Source organism: Colias eurytheme, chromosome 29 (genome assembly GCF_061535395.1).
Source record: "Colias eurytheme isolate Ceu_HAF_F1 chromosome 29, ilColEury1 Martin Lab GWU primary, whole genome shotgun sequence".
Taxonomy (NCBI): Eukaryota; Metazoa; Arthropoda; class Insecta; order Lepidoptera; family Pieridae; genus Colias; species Colias eurytheme.
In genome coordinates, this window is record NC_143008.1 from 5,124,967 (window position 1) to 5,145,350 (window position 20,384).

At 34.4% G+C, this 20,384-nt stretch overlaps 1 protein-coding gene across 11 annotated transcripts in view; it reads right to left on the reverse strand.

Moving 5' to 3' along the window:
- The window catches only part of LOC149896252 (LIM domain-binding protein 2-like), a 54,509-nt gene that overhangs the window by 2,514 nt on the left and 31,611 nt on the right, over nucleotides 1-20,384 (reverse strand). For 2 of the 11 annotated variants that reach the window (XM_090117843.1, XM_090117844.1), the window contains exons 3-6: nucleotides 4,926-5,001; nucleotides 4,083-4,185; nucleotides 1,195-1,367; nucleotides 337-537 (exon numbers count right to left, since the gene is read on the reverse strand). In XM_090117843.1, the coding sequence (XP_089973969.1) occupies nucleotides 337-537; nucleotides 1,195-1,367; nucleotides 4,083-4,185; nucleotides 4,926-5,001 (553 nt within the window). The other 9 variants (XM_090117851.1, XM_090117849.1, XM_090117848.1 and 6 more) reach the window with 9 other exon arrangements.

Sequence of the window (20,384 nt, forward strand, 5' to 3'; positions counted from 1 at the left end):
TGTATGTTTATCAGCCATCTGGTTCCCATAACACAAGCGAAAGCTTAGTATGGGATCAGATCGTGCCGTGTGTGGAAATTGTCCTGAAATATTTATTTATTTATTCATATTATGATCGCAATAACCAGCCATGGTTAATTTTGGTCGAGGGCCGCATGGTTAGAGTACCAGGATACCATAAGCATAGTATGAAGATTGATATTACTACTGTACTCTTACTTTATTCTACCAAACTCACCCCTAAGTAGCTGACCGTGGAGTACCAGGACACCATAAGCGTGCAGAAGGTAGATCAATGTGTCTCTACAAACTGTCAATGTGCTTCAGGAAACTCACCCGTAAATAGTTAAGCGTAGAGTTAGTGATCCCCTGGCGGGTGATGTTCTTCGCCAGCTGGTCGAGTGCCGCATGGTCCGGGGGGTGCACAGCCTGTCGCGGTATGAGCTCACGGTGTGCTCTAACCGCCATGTGCCACGATTTGATCCGCATTAAATCGTCGAACGTGAATTCCAGGATTAATCGCCCTTCTGTGCACACCTGGAGAATAAAAATATGGTTGAGCTTCGGAAGTATTTCTAAATGAACGATTAAAATATTTGTTAACAGTATATTTTTGAAGTGAAAACTTCTTTAGCGGCGTTGGGTATAAAATCTTAAACTCGCGTCAGGACACGTGACCTGATCGAAAAAGCTCAACGTTAATAATCAAGTTTTCACTTCTGCCGGCACTCCCGGAATGCAACCCGTCTTTTTTTGTAAAACTGATAATGGATGCCATTTTATGAAATAAAAAGCTTCTAACACATGCTTGAAAATACATACTTCGATTATAACAAATCGATTTAGTCCCTACATCGATTTTATTATAGTTTGTAGGCACTCGAGGACTGCCGCGGTAAAGCTATTACATAGCATCGCATCGCTGTGCCGGTTGGAGTGGGGGGTGTTAGGTTTTTTCGTTACGGAATTTTTACATTCGGTCGCCGCGCTCAGTCTGAGATAAAAGCTATGCAATAATAGCTTAAAAAACAATTCAAACACATGTCAAGAGACTAGAATAAGACTATTTTTCCCCATTAACACATTTTGTTTTTTGTGCTGTCCATGTTGTTTTGTTTTCTGGATGTACCAGGAGACCATAACATATCTGGAGCTTTACTAGGGCACCAGAAATTTTGTGGAGCTTTCACCCACCTTAGTGAACATCGGTTTCCCGTGATGCGTGACCATCGTACAGTGGTCGCAGTCGAGTGTGATGCTTGTGTTGTGAAACGACTCCTTCGGCTGTCGCATAGTATAGTACAGTTCTGACACTCCCCCCTCGTATATACTGCGAAAGTATCGCGGTATGAGTGTCCTTCCTATCGCTGGAATTGAGAAAATTGTATATTAGTATCAGTTATCATAATAATTATATTGTTATAGCTGGAGAGCCAGTGAACCCTGGGACTAACGGTCACCCTGTAAGGCTAGAAATTTGTATACTTACGATTTATGGCCTTCTAAGAGCAATAGCCATGACCTGGCAGGCGTCAGCCCTGCACGTCATCAGCCCCTTTATTTTTTAAACTGTTAAAAAAATTGGTTTTCTAAACTTGTTTCTGTAAATTTGAAAATTTAATAGGATAAAGTTTATTTATTGTACATCTTAAAAAAAAATTGACAGGCGATTACAATAAGCAGAAGTATATGACAGATCAATTAGAAAACGCACAGTTGATGAGGTAAAATAAACTTTATCCTGTATACTCGAAATTTTTATATGTCTTCAAATAAACGTCTCAGAGTAAGTATGTACAATGCCAGGCGGTTTTGAACAGCATAAGACCTTGACAGGCGAGGGGACAGTTGACCCGTGGTTCCTGAATCCTGATATTAGCGCGTTCAACATAGCAAACAAACAAGCAAATTCTTCAGTTTTATTATATTATCTAGTACTTTACTATTAAGATTTGAAATAATATTCTTTGTATTATATTTCTTTGACCATCTGATTCGATGGCAATTGGCATTGTTATTATGAACTTGAGATATAATTAAGGACTCGTGTAAAAACTAAAAATAACATACTAAGTAGGTATTAGGATCTTGACATTGATTTCTTACAAATATGAGCCGCCACGGTACGGGAAACCTGGCCGATGCGATACACCGTAACACACTAGTAGGTAGCTAGTAGTGTCACTACTATAATATATAGACTATGTATATAACATCACGTAGCGTGGCGACGCGGCCACGTTTTAAAAAAAAAAAGCTTCGTTATAACATTTGGCCTTTATTTTTTCTGTCTAGCCCATGTCTAGCCCCCTTTCGCAACGCGCGATATGGAACATACTTGTTCCAAAAATATTACAACATAAATATTAGGTGGTGTAGGTAGTACTTTAAGAAGACATTGATTGCTCACATATTTATTTATCATAATCATCATAAAGAAAGTTATTTGAAGTAACTAGGTACCTACCTATGCATTTTAAAATATTAAAAAAATGAAATAATGTATTTTATTGTGATTTTAATACATTTAAAAAGCTTTTTTGATTTGAATTATAAAACACAATAAATTACATTGCATTTACTGTATGCGTTCATGTAAAATTTCTTATTTGCACGCCGCCCTTAGCAACTGTCCCCTCGCCTGTCAAGGTCTTATGCTGTAAAAAACCGCCTGGCATTGTACATACTTACTCTGAGACGTTTATTTGAAGACATATAAAAATTTCGAGTATACAGGATAAAGTTTATTTTACCTCATCAACTGTGCGTTTTCTAATTGATCTGTCATATACTTCTGCTTATTGTAATCGCCTGTCAATTTTTTTTTAAGATGTACAATAAATAAACTTTATCCTATTAAATTTTCAAATTTACAGAAACAAGTTTAGAAAACCAATTTTTTTAACAGTTTAAAAAATAAAGGGGCTGATGACGTGCAGGGCTGACGCCTGCCAGGTCATGGCTATTGCTCTTAGAAGGCCATAAATCGTAAGTATACAAATTTCTAGCCTTACAGGGAGACCGTTACTCCCAGGGTTCACTGGCTCTTGGACCATTATATTAGTGCATGTTTTTTAGAATTCACAAGCTGTGCCACGCGGTTTCAGCCGACAATAGCAAGAGCAATGGGCATTTAAGTTTTATTCTATATCCTTGCTACTATCACCTTTCGTTGGTCGTCGCGTTAAGAGTAACAAATATCAATTCACCACAAACTATCCATTAAAAAATAAACAAAGAAAAAAGCATTGAAAAATTATTTACTTATAAGTTATTTGAAAAGTGTATATTTTTCTATGTAAGGCCATATGCACTATATAACCATACTAGCTTTCCGCCCGCGGCTTCGCCCGCATTTTCAAATAAAAACCCGCATAGTTCCCGTTCCCGTGGGATTTTCGGGACAAAACCTATTCTATGTGTTAATCCAAGTTACCTTCTATATGTGTGCTATATTTCATTGTAATCGGTTCAGTAGCATTTTCGTGAGACAGTAACAAACACACACATACACATCCATCCTCACAAACTTTCGCATTTATAATATTAAAGTAAGGATTTAATTACATTGTATCACTCAGTCACGCCATTTTTCTGAATAAATCTTATATATAAAATTCTCGTGTCACAATGTTAGTCTGCATACTCCTCCGAAACGGGTGGACCGATTCTCATGAAATTTTCTGTGCATATCGGGTAAGTCTGAGAATCGGCCAACATCTATTTTTCATATGTACCACGGGCGAAGCCGGGGCGGACCGCTAGTAAGCTTTATAAAATAAAACCTTGCTGATTGCATATACTTATAATCTTCTTATAACGAAAATAAACTCGTTAGTAATGGCGACTTCGTGCATATAATACAAATTAACAGTTTATAATAGGACAGACAATTTAAAATAGGAGTGTGTGTGCCGAGCACACGTGTCAGAAGTGAAACTTCTTTGGCAAGATTCAAAGATGTCACAATCGTCGCCTTACTCAATGATGTGACGGTATTGCCATGACGCGACCTTGAAATTTTACTCTCAAAGATCTTTTCACTTCAAAAAAGGATAAAATAATAAATAATAAAAACTCACTATATCTTTTGGGCCCATCTTCTAAACAGAATGTGAGTGTGAGCGTCGCGTCGTCTTCAAAAAACTCCGTCGCGAACGCGTCCCACCATAAATTGTCAGAGTCCTGAAATGTTTGGGAAATTCATCATTATTCATTATACTTACATATTGAACTATTACCATAATAATCACAATTTTTATTTAACATTGTTTTCTGTATAATAAATAAATGTTTCTTGGTATGTCCTTTATAGAATCTAAAACTGAACATGTACCTATCAATATATATTTTGGAATGTTTTCAATTTCAATTTTATATTTCTATTAGTTAATAATAAATATTGTACATCGAGAAACTAAAAAATATCCTCGTTTTTCAAGTTACAAGCAAGCACCAAACTTTAAACACAAACTCTAACAAATAGATGGCGCTTTTATAAAACAACTATATTGACAACTCAACTAGGTGTCGCTAGTAGTCGTATCGAAGAGACAGTCGAAAAGAACTTTCATAATAATTATGTTAATCGCATGAAAATTCAGTTTTTTATGTTTAATTAAAAACAAAACAAAACAATATAAACATTATACTTTTAAACAACATTAATATTATAGTCATACTAGTTAATATAACAACGAATGTATCACACATAAATTTTTGTCAATGGTTTTTTTTAATATTTACACTATCTGAGCTCCGCGGTCTTACCATGATGATATATAGCCCACAACCTTCCTCGAAAAATGATCTATGTAACATTAATTTTTTTTTCAAATCGGACACTAGTTCCCGAGATTAAAGCGTTCAAACAAACAAACAAGCTCTTCAGCTATATTAATATAGATATATTAAATATATATTACCTCTGTCCTCTGTTGTAGTCTTTTATTGAGCTCATATACTCTGTAATCTGGTTGGCCGAAATACGGCGCGTGCCTCCTGAAATTGAGAAAAAACAAATTTAATAACTCATATTTTTCAAAGCTGTATAAATACGATCGATTGAAATGCTGAACGTATTTTAATTATTGTTTATATTAAGATAGATAGAACCGTAGTCCGTAGAGAAAACCAATACGATATTACTATATTAAAGTATAAATAAATAAATAAATATTATAGGACAATATTACACAAATCGACCTAGTCCCACAGTAAGCTCAATTAAGGCTTGTGTTGTGGGTACTAGGCGACGATAAATATAATATTATAAATACATATATACAGGGTGTCCCACTATTGGTATACTAAGCGCGAAGGGACTTGTAGTTTTGCATACACTGATCACGTAAAAAATACTCAAACAAAAAAATTACGCCAAAAATTTTTTGCTTAATTTTTCCTTAAAATCCATGTTTTCGTCTCTAGCTTCGCGCAGCGGGCATATACCGCTTCGCTAATGTGAGCATTTTGTCTATGAAAACATAATATTAAACAATAGCTCACGTGCGGGTGGCAAAGTTGAGCGGGTTGCTTGTTAGGGGTGTACACATACAGTTTTAAGAATTCATCTATTTGTCAAAAAAATTCGTCTGGAATTTTATAAGTATTTTTTACGTACTCAGCGTATGCAAAACTATAACCTCCTTGGGGCTTAGTATACCGTTGCTGGGACACCCTGTATAGATAATAACACCCAGACCCAAGAACAAATAATTGAGTTCATCATACAAATATTTGCCCTGACCGGGGTTCGAACCCGGGACCGTCGTCTCAGTAGGCAGTTACTTTACCACTGCGCCAACCGCGTCGTCAGAATAATCTAAATACAGTATAAACCCTTATTGTAGTATTCATTTTTAGGTTTTGTATACAAAAATATAATATATGTACACTACAATACAATTAACACACACACATAATATAGAAGAAAAGAAAAAGAAAAGAGAAAACCATATAAGATACAATATGTTAAATAGACGGCCTTATCGCTTACAAGCGATCTCTGCCAGGCAACCTTTGGATAGGATTTGTTTTGTGAAATAGAATGAGTGAGAATGAGAATAGTATATTTTTATCACAATGTTATCTAGTACCTAAGAAAACTACGCAAAGTCGCGTCTGTGAGCTAGTTATAATTATAAATAAAATTGTTTATATGACACAGTTATTCTTAAATCTAATTCCGCGAACGTATGAATGTTTATATTAATTTTTAGAACGAGTACCGAGAATATTTGATTTATTCTACTAGCAAATACATTGTATACAAATTGTATATTATATTTTACTAGTTATGCCCCGTGGTTTTACCCGCATTGCTCCGCTCCTGTTGGTCTCAGCGTGATGATATATTGCCTATAGCCTTCCTCAATAAATGGGCTGTCTAAATAAGAAATAATTTTTAAAATTGGACTCGTAGTTCCCGAGATTATCGCGTTCAATACCTATAACTCTGCAGCTTTATATTATTACACCTTGTACTTATTGTAATTAGTAGGTACATAAATTTACACATATTAATTAATCATTTAATTATAAGTAGGTAATACAAATTAAACTATAGCTATCTTCTTATATATAAAAATGAATCGCAAAATGTGTTGGTAAGCGCATAAGTCGAGAACGGCTGAACCGATTTCGATAATTCTTTTTTTATTATATTCCTTGAAGTACGAGGATGGTTCTTATGTAGAGAAAACGTAAATATGTACCATGGGCGAAGCCGGGGAGGACCGCTAGTATTTTATAAATGTAGGTTCTAAGAAAGCACACAAAGGCAATTTCGCGCCAAAAATCCCCATTTTATTTCATCGTCTTTCTACTTATTGCACGCCTCATAAGCGAAGCGTTGAGGTGGGTACTACTGTCACTTCGCGCAAAACATCAGATTTTTCAAACTTAAAATGTCTTTATGTATCATACATTGCACTTGTAAGATAATACATACACACACATATTAAGAAAAAACACTATTTTTAACGTTCATGATATTTTTGATGTCATTTTAGTTATTTAAACTAGTTAAAAAACAGTTTAAAAAAGTTCTGTCTTGGACGTCCGTGTGTCTGTATGTGCGGATCCTTTTTCTTGTTAACACGATAGCGACCGAAATACTTTACTAATCGAGTCTTTTTTTTTCTCTTGCGCTTGAGTATGCTCAGGAATAGAACCCTTTCATTTTTTAGGGTCTGATTCGATGTGGTTTAATTGTTATTAAATAAACAAAAAAAATAATTAATAAATATTTATTAAAAAAAAAATTATGAGGCGTGCACTTTTGGATTTTCCAAATTATTTTATGTTATTCTTAGTGCGTCCAAAACTTCTATGCAATGTTCTAATACTGAACAACACTGAATACGAATTTTCGTTTACACTAAAGATCACGAAAGCATTCTCTTGCTCTAGCTCTATGTTCGTTTGATGTAAATGCACAGATAAAACTAAAACATAACAAAATCGTAACAACTTAGAAACTTCAACCTATTTTGCAAAAAAAAAAAATAAAAAAAAAGACCTACATATACTTTTAAGGTATCGAAACGCTTTAATTCTTATAAATTTTTATTGTCTTACCATTCGAAACATTTCTTGCTAAGACAAACTTTTCGAAGTCTTACAAATTCACAGAATAAGAATTTTAGACTTATTCACGGACACGTTTCTAAAGATATTATTATTTTGAGAAATATTAAAACTCCCAATGGTACAGTGGTTAGTTACCTTGTCTATTACGTCAGAGGTTGTCAGTTTGATTCTTAATCTGGCTACACACCTTCTAGGGGCAATTTAGAGAACAGCCCCTGCTTGCCTATCCACCTCACTATTAAGGAGCCAATTAATAGTGCAATTCCAATATTGGCCCTGCTGCAGGTACGTGAGTAACCGGCTTTACACTACACTGTCAAAGGTAAGTCATACCAACTCAGACACACTTTTGTGGGCTCATGTTTTCACTTTGCTGAAGATCATCATATGATCAAATGCATAGTTTACGATTCTATAAAGGACAGATAATGAATAAATAAATAATAATCCATACTAATATTATAAATGCGAAAGTAACTCTGTCTATCTGTCTGTTACACAATCACGCCTAAACTACTGAACCAATTTTCATGAAATTTAGTATGGAGATATTTTGATACCCGAGAAAGGACATAGGCTACTTTTTATCCCGGGAAAATGACGCAATCCCGAAAATCCCACGGGAACGGGAACTATGCGGGTTTTTCTTTGACTGCGCGGGCGAACCCGGGGGCGAAAACCTAGTAATAAACAAAATAATAAATTAGCTTCACCTGTATGTTTGTATCTAACCGACTCCTTTAGACTTGATTTAGACCAACTTTAAACCGACAGATGTAATCCAAACTTCGTACACTTATCAAGGACCGGTAACTATACAATAATTTCATGAGTTTATCTTTTTATAGCGTGTTTTTTAAACTATATGTATTATCCATCTAATATTATAAAGTTGAAGAGTTTTTTGTTTGTTTGAACGCGCTAATCGCGGGAACTACTGGTCCGATTTGAAAAATTATTTCGGTGTTAGATAGCCCATTTATCGAGGAAGGTTATACATATTATTTTATCATCTCGCTAAGAAGCGGACCAATGCCCAACCAATCCATACTTAATATTATAAATGCGAAAGTAACTCTGTCTGTCTGTCTGTCTGTTACTCAATAACGCCTTAACTACTGAACCAATTTGCATGAAATTTGGTATAGAGATATTTTGATACCCGAGAAAGGACATAGGATAGGTTTTATCCCGGAAATCCCACGGGTTTTTCTTTGACTGCGCGAGCGAAGCCGCGGGTAGAAAGCTAGTTTATAATATTAGTAGGATAGATGTCCATAACTTCAACTAAGTATGTACCTAGTACCTCAAATAATATATTTGTCTACTTAATAACAAGCGAAGCCAATAAAATAAATTACTATACGATGAATTGATAACCTTAGAGGTGTGTGGCTTCTCCAGATAGCCAATGAACATACATAGTCAATTAAAACTAGCATTTCATCCGGATTCGCTCAGAATATAATTATTTTTTTACAAAAAATTAAACTGCTTTAGTGCTTTCTAATAAAATTACAATGGGACATACAGTAAGGCAGAAGAAGAAATTAACAGGTAAAAATATTATTAATATTAAAAAAACCCGCATCAAAATCTGTTGCTTAGTTTTAAAGATGCAGAGAAAGCGACTTTGTTTTATACTATGTAGTGTAGTATGTAGTGATAAGAAAGTTTTGATATTTATCAATGCCCGTAGTATAGGGGTATAAATTATAATGATCGATAAATGCAATTATCCGACTGTCTGTTTTGTTTGCTCTGTAAATTTCATACAATCCATCAATTCGATACAAGTATGAAATTTTATCAAATATTGTTCAGCCGTTTCTGCGTGACATTGTTCACTTTAACACACCTGACTTGTATATTATAAGAATATTGAAGCAACAATCTTAATTATAAAATTTATTTAAAAAAAAATGATTTATTACTACTTGATCAAATTTTGACGAAATCATTCAAAAACTTAGACCCGAAGCTATAAAAATAAAATTTATTTAATCACTTTAGTTTCTTATTTGGTCTCAAGAGAAATAGAAACAATGAAGACATGATAAATATTGATTAAAAAAGTTTATAATTAAACAATTAACGAATTAAAATTTACATTAAAATACTACATATGATGAATAACTTTGACTGCTTTAAACTACTAATATTACAAAAATGTAGAGTTTCGTATGTCTGTATGGGGTAATCTTCGGAAATACTGATCCGATCATAAAAATTCTTTTACAAACAGAAAGCTACACTATTCAGGAGTGACATAGGCTTTTTGAAGTGAAAACTTCTTTAGCGGCGTTGGGTATAAAATCTTAAACTCGCGTCAGGACACGTGGCCTGATCGAAAAAGCGTAAGACGGTTTTTTTTAGCCCTTATATTCCATGCGTAAGATGGATTGCAAAATATCAAACATGCTGAACGTTAATAATCAAGTTTTCACTTCTGCCGGCACTCCCGGAGTGCAACCCGTGTTTTTATTTTCTTGGATCAACGCGGACGAAGCCGGTGGCAAGAGGTTAGTTTATTTTGATCACGAAAGTTTATAACATGAATAAATTAATCATCTTAATAATGAATAAACCAGTTTCGGAGCTTGGAAGGCACAGACATACAAACAGATAAACAAACGTCGATAGCGTCTTGCGGTTAGGGGTTAATCAAATTATGAGGCAACCGAATTAACTACAGTTTTGTAGACGCTTTGAAGAAAGTCTGGAAAGCGTAAGAAGTCGAGATTATCGGACATAAATGTCTAGAAGTATTGTCTGGTTTGATTTATTTATTTGGACCATTATTCTTTGGGCACTCCATAATTTGACAAAAGATTAGTCCGAGAAAATGAAGCCGAAAATGGGCCATTAGCGGAAATAATTCGTGTAGTTTTGAAAATCTGTCATCATGTCAAGGAATAACTGTAGCGATTTTCAAAACTACACGATTTATTTACGCTAATTTTACTAATTTTCTCGGACTCAATCAGGGTTTTATATACTTTCAGAGAATTTACACTACAATTCATGTATTTGACAGTGCATGCAAAGATCGAATCGGATCGGATATTACCTTAAAACATAAATTCTAAACTTTTTTATCGGATCTCGCATGGGATCATAAACTATTGTATTTCCAGAGTATTGCACGGTATACAACCTTGCTTAAATCTAGGTTATTTTTCTTTTGTTTTAACTTTTTAGATTTAACATAGCTTAGTGTTAACAGTTAACACCCCTTGGTGTTTATCTTTCTTCTTTCTAATTGGCCCTAATTTTAAGACTAATGTATGTACCTAAAATAAGGATCCGGCACCGGGTGGTACATCGGCGGCGGCGGCGGCGGCGCGTACTCATGGTACTGCACTTGCGGCAGCGGGTGCGGCGAGAGGTGGTGGTACTCGCGGTACTCGCCCTCGCCGCCGAGCGAGCCCAGCGCCACCGGCATGTAGGCCACTTTGTCACCGCGCCATGCCTCCGGGGCGAGCTGCTGCCGCGCTATGGGCGCCTGGTATTCGCGCTCGTAGTAGTATTCTATTCTATCCGTTGGTGAAATTTTGATTTATGTACGTCTAGTACTGAAAGTGAGCTTTACAGCCGAAATCTTCTATCGTTATGAGCGCCTGGTACTAGAAGTCACACCAGTAGTCTATTACACGATGGAAGTCACCAGTATACTATCCGTTGGTGAAATCTGGCGTTATGGCTGCTTGGTATCCGATAGGACAGCGCTGGCTTTCACGTCAATACAGTTAGTATGCGCTAGTGAAACCTCCTAGCGCTTATAACTTCCTGGTATTTGACACTTCTAAAACACTAGCTTTCACAATGTTCACCTCTAGATTTACTGTTTCACATGAGAATCAAATTTGTTAGACTTTTATGCGTTCTTGTCGCCTGGAACTCAATAGTCCCAAAACTTTGACACCGCACGATTTTTTGTCAAAAATAGTTTTAAATAGTTTACGCACGTGGCGTTGATATACACAAAAATATTTTTATCGCACTTTGGCACTAACACTATTTACAATTAGTAAACAACGAATTAACAACAACAAACAACTTAAAATTTAACTATTAAATAACTTTGGACACTGATATTGCACAAACGTTTCCGCGACCATAACTGGAATTCTGAAAATTGACGGTTCGCGTTCAATTTATGCACAATTTTCTCGATAACAAGCGAATTTTATTTAAATTAATTTCGCAAAATAAAATAATCCCGTCGCTGAGTCACGCGTGCCCGCAAAATGTACGAAGGCGACTGATAAAATTTCGAATTTTTCGCGCGGGAAGCACCATTTTACCGTGAAGAACGTCCTAAATCACTTATATACTTGACTGTGATAAGGGATTGTAGCCTCTATTCCAACGCGGTAGAGGCGATAAGCTCTTAGATAGTCGAGTACACGTGAAACGCGGCAACGTCGCGTCAGCTGGCGATAGAACTGCGTTCGGAAAGGTCAACAATTCAACATCGTATTTTTTCTCCCGGTTATTTTCGTGTAAGTTTGTTATTGCTCGGTTTTAGGAAGTTTCGTGGTTTTATCAAATAAGATAATGATCTAATGAATAGAATCAGAATTTTGTTAAAATATAATTAACGTTTGGTTTTAGAAAAAATATTCAATTCAAATTTAAATACGCAATAGTAAAATATTAAAATTTAACCATCTTTTATAACAAATCCCCTATCAAGGTTATTATAAAATTATGTAAGTATGTAAAATGTGAACTCGCAATACAAACTTGTAAAGATGCCCGTAAAAAATAGATAATAATATAAGAGCATTGTTTTCACCGGCGCGGCGCGGCCTCGGCGCGCGACGTTGCCGCTCCGCTCTCGCACCATACTTTTTACTGTTTCTTAGCACATAGAGCGCTCATTACTGCACGCACACATACACCCGCCGCGGCGTACACACGCGCACCTAGTGCAGTATATAATATACATTCCGCTATGAACATAGGTATGTAGGTAAGCTACGACGTGGTACACAAATCAAACAGTGTGTTATAAATAACTAGCGGAGATGTGTCCGTGAAAACGCGTCAATTTTGTCCATAAATCAATTATATTTGAACTTTCACACGTATACTATTGTTACAGCTGTTGATAAGAATCTTATTAGAATTGTAAATACAATGTAAATAAAGTAATCTCTTCCACGTCATAAATTTTATGCGACGCGGCGCAAGGACGGACTTTTATTTTTTTTATGAATTTCGATTAACTAAGGGATGATTTAGCATTACCCGACGTAGTGACGTTCGGCACACAAAAATAAATCGATAAACGTCATCCGCGTTCGAAAATGGAACATTGGAACGCGCGGGAAAAATTTAGTTCCATTCACAAAAAAATATTCTCCGTCAAATGCGTCTAAATTCGCCCGCTTTAATTACGAAACCTTACGATTTAAAGTAGGTTAACAACACAATGCACGTCGGAAAATTCACTGAGAGAAAATTGCACACAACTCGAACACGATCGATACAAATGATTTAACACATTTACACTCGCTGCTGTCGGCACAAACTTGTTGCTAACGCGAAAAAGCGGAAATCTATGGGAGCCAAGGAGACACCGGTTATCGCTGGAGCAGACGATACTGATAAGGGTTATACTATGCAGTCGCGAAAAGCCGTGCGCCCGCATTAGCGTATGGCCACCAGCCGAATGTATGTCATGTCGTGTCAATGACTTCAGCCGGTAAACAGTGCTTACACGTGCGCGGGGGACGCGAAATCGAAGCCCGACTAGATAATCTGTCAATCAGTATAGACGACAACGCGCGCTTTGACAGCTGTCACTGATGACGTTACGCGCGCCTGGCGCGCCGGTGGCGGGAAAATTTGACTCATTTACTTTTTCATGCATGCATTTCGTATCGAACTTTTATCTTTTCTTTTTTTATCGAAGCGTTCGTAACGCATTCCTATAAAAGTAGTTTTTCAGACTTAAAATCATTATGTAAATTAATGTAATTTAAATGATTGAAAAGGAATAATAGTCGAGCTTTAAAGAGATCGCATACTAACTCTTTACAATTTTTACCAAGTACCAGTCACTCGAAGGCACTAAATTCGCATTAGATCGATGATGTAAAAAGGTTTTATATAATAATTAGACCAGTATGATTGACGTTCGGTTAACATCAGATTCTGTCGGATTGCGCCAATTCTTACTTCATTATGTGATTGATTTTTCAATCAACAAATAATTGCAATTCGTAACATTCACAAAATGCTATTATAATTATGAGAAGTTTTGTAAAGAAACGTTAATAAAATAAGATGGTAGAGTAAAATTTTGTGACAAGATTTGGAATAAATTTTAAAGGCTATAATTTATTATCAATATCATATAAATGCACTATCTACATGAAAATTAATGAAATGTATAAAGAGAAAAAGTTCAGGCGAAGCCGCGGGCAGCAAGTTGTCATATAAAACATTCAATGTGTACCGAATACAAGATAATGTGTATTAAAATAAGAACCGACAAAATTTCTTTTACAATGACATAGATAAGCCTTATCAGCAAGTGAAGTTGAATTTAAAGTTAATTGCGCATTTAATTTACTTGTTATTATTTAACTAACTGAGTCCCGCGGTTTTACCCGCAGAGAAACCCGCAAAATCAAGTACTTCTGAGTTATTCTGACGGTGCATTCACATAAAACGAGCGAATGCTCATTCTAACCCTACTATGTCAAATTCTTTTAATGTAGAACATTCTTTCGTTGTTCTTAGTGCGTTCGAAAATATTCTATGCAATGCTCTAATACTGAACAACACAGATCACAGAAACTAAAGGCTGAACAACATTGAATACGAGTTTTCGTTTTACACTAAAAGATCACGAAAGAATACGCTAGCTCTATGTTCGTTTGGTGTAAATGCACCTGCACCGTGATGTATATTTTACTTCAAAATTTCATCCAAATCCGTCGCGTAATTTGCTCCAGTAATAAACAAACATACACACATCCAACCTCACAAACTTTCGCATTTATTATATTAGCTGGATTACTATTCACTTTACGTATGAATCGTAAACGTTATGTCATTTTGAACAAGAAAAACCGGTTGTAGTGGTCAGTCACATCACCGAAAACCGGTAATGGCGTTTATGATTTATAATGTTTTGACTGGCCTATCGTTGGCATTATGATTAGTGATTACTATGCACTTTACTAAATCTTATGTATAAAAATTAAAATTCTAATATCGCGGTGTTTGAAGATAAACTCCTCTGAAACAGCTGGACCGATGCTCATGAAATTTTGTAGGTCTGAGAAAACGATATTTTTTCATACCACTAAGTGATAAAAGTAAAGCAGTACGACGTTCGTCGGGACAGCTAGATGTTCCTTTAAATGTCTAGTTTCTATAAGTAAGGTGACGAATTAACTCTTTTAACTAGTTTTACACCCGCGGCTTCACCCACTTTATCTAAAACTGAAAAAAATTATACATTTAAAATCTTCCCCACGAAATCTATCAATTCGTATAAACCACATTCAATTCGATCTAAGAGCAACGACGGAGTTTCTTGCCGGTTCTTCTCCATAGATACTGCTTTCCGAATCGGTGGTAAATGTTAAAAATATGTAATGACGATTCAAAAGTGCTTCTAGAAGAAGTCCAATTGAATAAATAAATGTTTGGGTTTGAGTTTAAGCATATATTATAATATGGACAGGCAGCGAGATGCGATTTTACTTTTTTTTTTTTTACAATATTAAAGTTAGAGACGAATCACTTTAGTCTAGGAATACCAGACATTGGTTAAAAATTAAAATACATAATAATTTATTGAATACCAAAATTATAAACTTCTAAAGGAATGTTTGTGAATCATTCTTATATTCTGATCTAAAACAGAAAACTAAAAAGCAAGGTTACCTCTACAACTTCCTTCTCAGATAAGAAGTTGATCTAAGATTTAAAAATAATTGAATTTTCTGAACATTATTTATTTAGACGATAATAAAACACGAAGACAATGTATCTCTGATTATGAAGGCTAATCTCAGCAACAAATGAACCGATTTCGATACGGCTTTCACTAAAAGATAGATGAGGTTACAGAGAAACAATAGGTACCTACAAACTTTTTATTCCTATTTAACAATTTTAGGTTTGACGCGGGAAAAACCACAACACCAACTCTAGCCCGAATAAAGCCAGAGGCACACCTATCTTAATATTTATTGATAACTAGCTTACCACCCGCGGCTTCGCCCGCTTTGTCTAAAACCTAATAAATTATATACTACAACCTTCCTCTTGAATCCCTCAATCTATTAAAAAAACCGCATCAAAATCCGTTGCGTAGTTTTAAAGATTTAAGCATACATAGGGACACAGGGACAGAGAAAGCGACTTTGTTTTATAATTTATACTATACTATGTCGTGATAATTATTTAATAATAAATATATTATTCATTACGATAAAAACAATTAAAAACCAAAGAAACGTGCTAAGAAAGCAGTGTTCTTGATATTCGCTATCGTATATTGCATAGCTGGCATACTTTATGTTTCTCGGAAAGATTCCGATCATTCTGAGCATATTATTTTAGTATTGTGTTCTTCACCTAGTACGTGATTGTTGATTTGCATCTACCTATAAGTTTTTGCATTTCCATATAAGCTTTAGGCTTTGCGTTACGAAAATTGACAAATTATAAGCATTTCTTTAAATAATTGACTTAGTATAAGTCCGTAATCCGTATTCATGCCCATATTCACACAAATTTATCTTGTATAAAAAGTAGTCGTTCCCGGTTTGAAAACTATAAAAACATCTGAAATAAATTACAAAAACATATTCCGATATTAAAGCCGAACGAATTTCAGAATTAAGTACATTTTTTTTCTGTTACGTCCGACTTCAAAAAAAGAGGTTCTCAATTCGACTGTACATTTTGGCTTTGTTACCTCTGAGCTTTCAACTGGGTAAACCGATTTTGACGACTCTTTTTAATTTGAAAGCCAGTGCCTCTCATCATGTGGTCTCTCACGTGGTCCCTTAAAAATTAGGTCGAGTTCTGACAAGTGACAATTTGACTACATCTTTAGTTTCTTGCTAAAAATATTGTTTCAAGTTTTTCTTTATTACTTTTTCGCAAAACATCGTGATGGATAGAGTATTGTTGAATAGAAAGTTAGTGAAAGCTGTCTTCAGTTGACGCATCAACGACTGATTGCACGGCATGTTATTTTTGTAATTGAAAATAATAACAGTCATATTTATTTGATACTAGCTGTTGCCCGCAGCTTCGCTTGCGTGGAAAAGATAAATTTTCATAGTATAAGTTTTCATCCCCTATTTTACCCCTTTAGGGGATGAATTTTCTAAAATCCTTTCTTAGGGGACGCCTATGTTATGACATCTACCTGCATGCCAAATTGCAGCCTGATACGTCGAGTGGTTTGGGCTGTGCGTTGATAGATCACTATATCAGTCACCTTTGAGTTTTATATATATATATATATAGATTTTTTGTAATGGTGGCCAAGAGGTCAGCGATGGTACGACAAAAGAAGTTGGGATCCCGACTTACCTACTTTTGATCGATTATTTTCTATTGTTTAATTTAAAAATGTCTTGTTTTTAAACATTTTTATTCTTAGCGTAATGATATATAGCCTATAGCCTTCCCCGATAAATGGGCTATCTAATACCGAAAGAATTTTTCAAATCGGACCAGTAGTTCTTGAGATAAGCGCCTTCAAACAAACAAACAAACTCTTCAGCTTTATAATATTAAGTAAGTATACTGATAACCGGAACCCCACCGAGTGGGGTATCAAAATGAAGCATTTTCCACACACATCCAAGCAAATATTTTACCATCACATTTTTTAAACATCACTTTTTCACAAAAACACAATCGTAACTTCTGGTAGTTACACCAAAACACGGTAGCGTTAGTTTGTACCGTTAAGTGTACCGCAATACTTGTAAAATGGTGCACTTCACATTCACTGGGTTTTTGACCTAAAACTATAATATGTACTTAACACTGGAATTTACACTATAGCACTGCTTATAATATTATATCTATACTAATATTATAAAACTGAAGAGTTTGTCTGATTGAACGCGCTAATCTTAGGAACTACTGGTCCGTTTTGAAAAATTCTTTCGGTGCTAAATAAACGATATAACGCTAAGAAGAACAGGAGCAGATCATTGCGGGTAAAGCCGCGGGGCACAGCTAGTTATGTATAACTGGCATAAACGGCTGAACGTATTTTAATAATCTTTGGTTGAATGAAATTGTTAAATCGATCGTTTTTTTATTGATATTTAACTCAAATATTACAGCTAGTACATATAGCAAAGAAGAAGAAAAATAAAAATATGAATATGTTATCATTGAGATAATATTACTACGTATGGAGGAGACACCACGAACAAAATCTGTGCGCCATTTTTTTGCTCTAACTAAGTTTTAAAAATTATTATCTAGTTAGGTACTTAACGATGAAAGTTATTCCTTTGCACTTTTCCGTATTATTTGTATTATTTGTGCAATATCGTAACACACACGAAGGCATGTTTGATGCGTTTCACTTTAAAACCATTAAAAAATACCGCTCAACATACGTCACATGACGTATGTTGAGTGGAACATAAGTGATGTAGGCGGTGTCATCTCCATATTAAATATTATCTCAATGTATGTTATGAATATCTTATGAATATTAATAAAAATTCGCAACATACAAATCTTAGACAATACATTCGTCGTTGCCATTGACAACCCGGAAGTGAGCGTTTGACTAATTTTGTTTCGTTTCCTGTTTCGATGTTTCTGTTGTCTCTGGTATAAAAACGTGTTTAAGGTTGTTACTTGTTAGTGTTTAATTCGTTTTATTGTTGATATAAATCTTAGTATGATTTGCGAATAAAATAGAGTCAAGTTTGGAATCTAAAACAGTGAATAACTTATAAATACAAAATTTTTTAATTTTTTTAATAACAATTGAAATGCTAATATGTATGTACATATATGCAAATTGTTAATTTTTTTTCTGTACTCAAAAAATATTGAAAACAAAAAACACAATAACATGTACAAAATATTAATTACAATTAATAATCGACAAATCCAAAAATCCTAACATTCCGTTACATCACTAGGATTCGAAAAAGTAAAAATTCGAAATAATTCAAACATCGAACACTGATGATCGAGCAAGCAAGAGGTTGTTGATTTAATTCATTAGAGCGAGCGGGACGGCGCGACCGGCGTGCGAGCGAGACACACTTATGTATGTCACCGTGCGCGGGAACGGGATGACGTCAGTCTGTTGACGTAGTAGTAGATGAGATAAGGAGCTATCAGCGAGTGCGCGTTTGAAATGAGGCTAGTACTCGACTGAAGTTTTTGTTGCATTTGTTTACTATTCTTTAGTAGAGAAATTACTTGTTGTTCGTGGTTTTTGGAAGAGTTGCATTGAAATTATAGCTCACTTTGTACTATTTTTCATACTAACATTATCGTGAATGTTATTCACTATCAGTGAAGCAATATTTGTAAGTATTTCATGAAAAAAATAGTTATTCGGACTGTAGGATTTTGTTTAGAGCAGATTATAAATTATTGTAATCTAGATTGGCGAATAAAATGCTTTTTACATGGATAGTACGCGAGAAAATCGTCTGGTATTTTGATTAAATAACAAAATATTACATAATAATAAAAAAAATTGATAACAGAATGTGATTGTGAGAATGAGTGCATAGTAAAAGTCGCTATCATGACTTCATTTTCAATATTTCCTCGGAAAGGAAAGGTTTACGATTTTAAAGATTAATTATTTTTAGGATGCATGTAAATAATTTTGTGCTAAATACTTAATATTGTATTCAAACTCAATACTTTTTTATTCCTAAATGTTTAAAATGCAAATGTAATAGCAACTTTCCCAAACGTAGGAAACTAATGTGATGAAAATCGTCAATAAATTCATTAATCATACAAATATAATCAAACATTAATACACATTGAAGATACTTAAAATCTTAAATACTATTTTATAAGTAAATGAAAACAATTCATTTTCCTACAAAACTACTATCCTACCTTTATTACACAGCGATGTAAGCGAGGCATCATTCACTCACACATTCAAGTACAATTCCACGCACACAGCCACAATTTATTATGAGTAGTAAATTCAGGAGGATGTTAGTGAATTTTAATCTTTATCGTTTTCTTACATAAACTCATTTAAAATTATGTTTTATGTTAACAAAAAATAATTTGTTTGGATAAAATATAAATTTTAATTGTTTAACATGTAATAATTGTACAATATACATTTGAGTGGCTTATGTTCCCTAAATTATAATTTTAATAATATGAAGATTAGAGTTCTAACTTGTAATATTAATCTTTGTAATTTTCATTAATAAACAGGTTTTTAAATGCAGTAACTACATAATATAAATATTAAATATGTAATTACTAATTAATATTAAATAATATATTAAATAATATTAAAAATATATTTATGACTTCAAATTTAAAATAAAAGTTCAAATGTGCCAGTTAAGTTATTCTTATAAGATCTAAAAGTCTTAAATTTTTGCTCAGAAAATTTTGCGTCTTCAACACAATCTACGAACGATCCTATTTCAAACTCAACCACAAATTCAATACAAACCTCACATTCGATACAAATTTCTAAAAAAAAAAAAAAACTATTGTAACTGGCAACCTACAAAACACAAAAAGAAAAAAAAACAAGAATTCATTTTCCACCT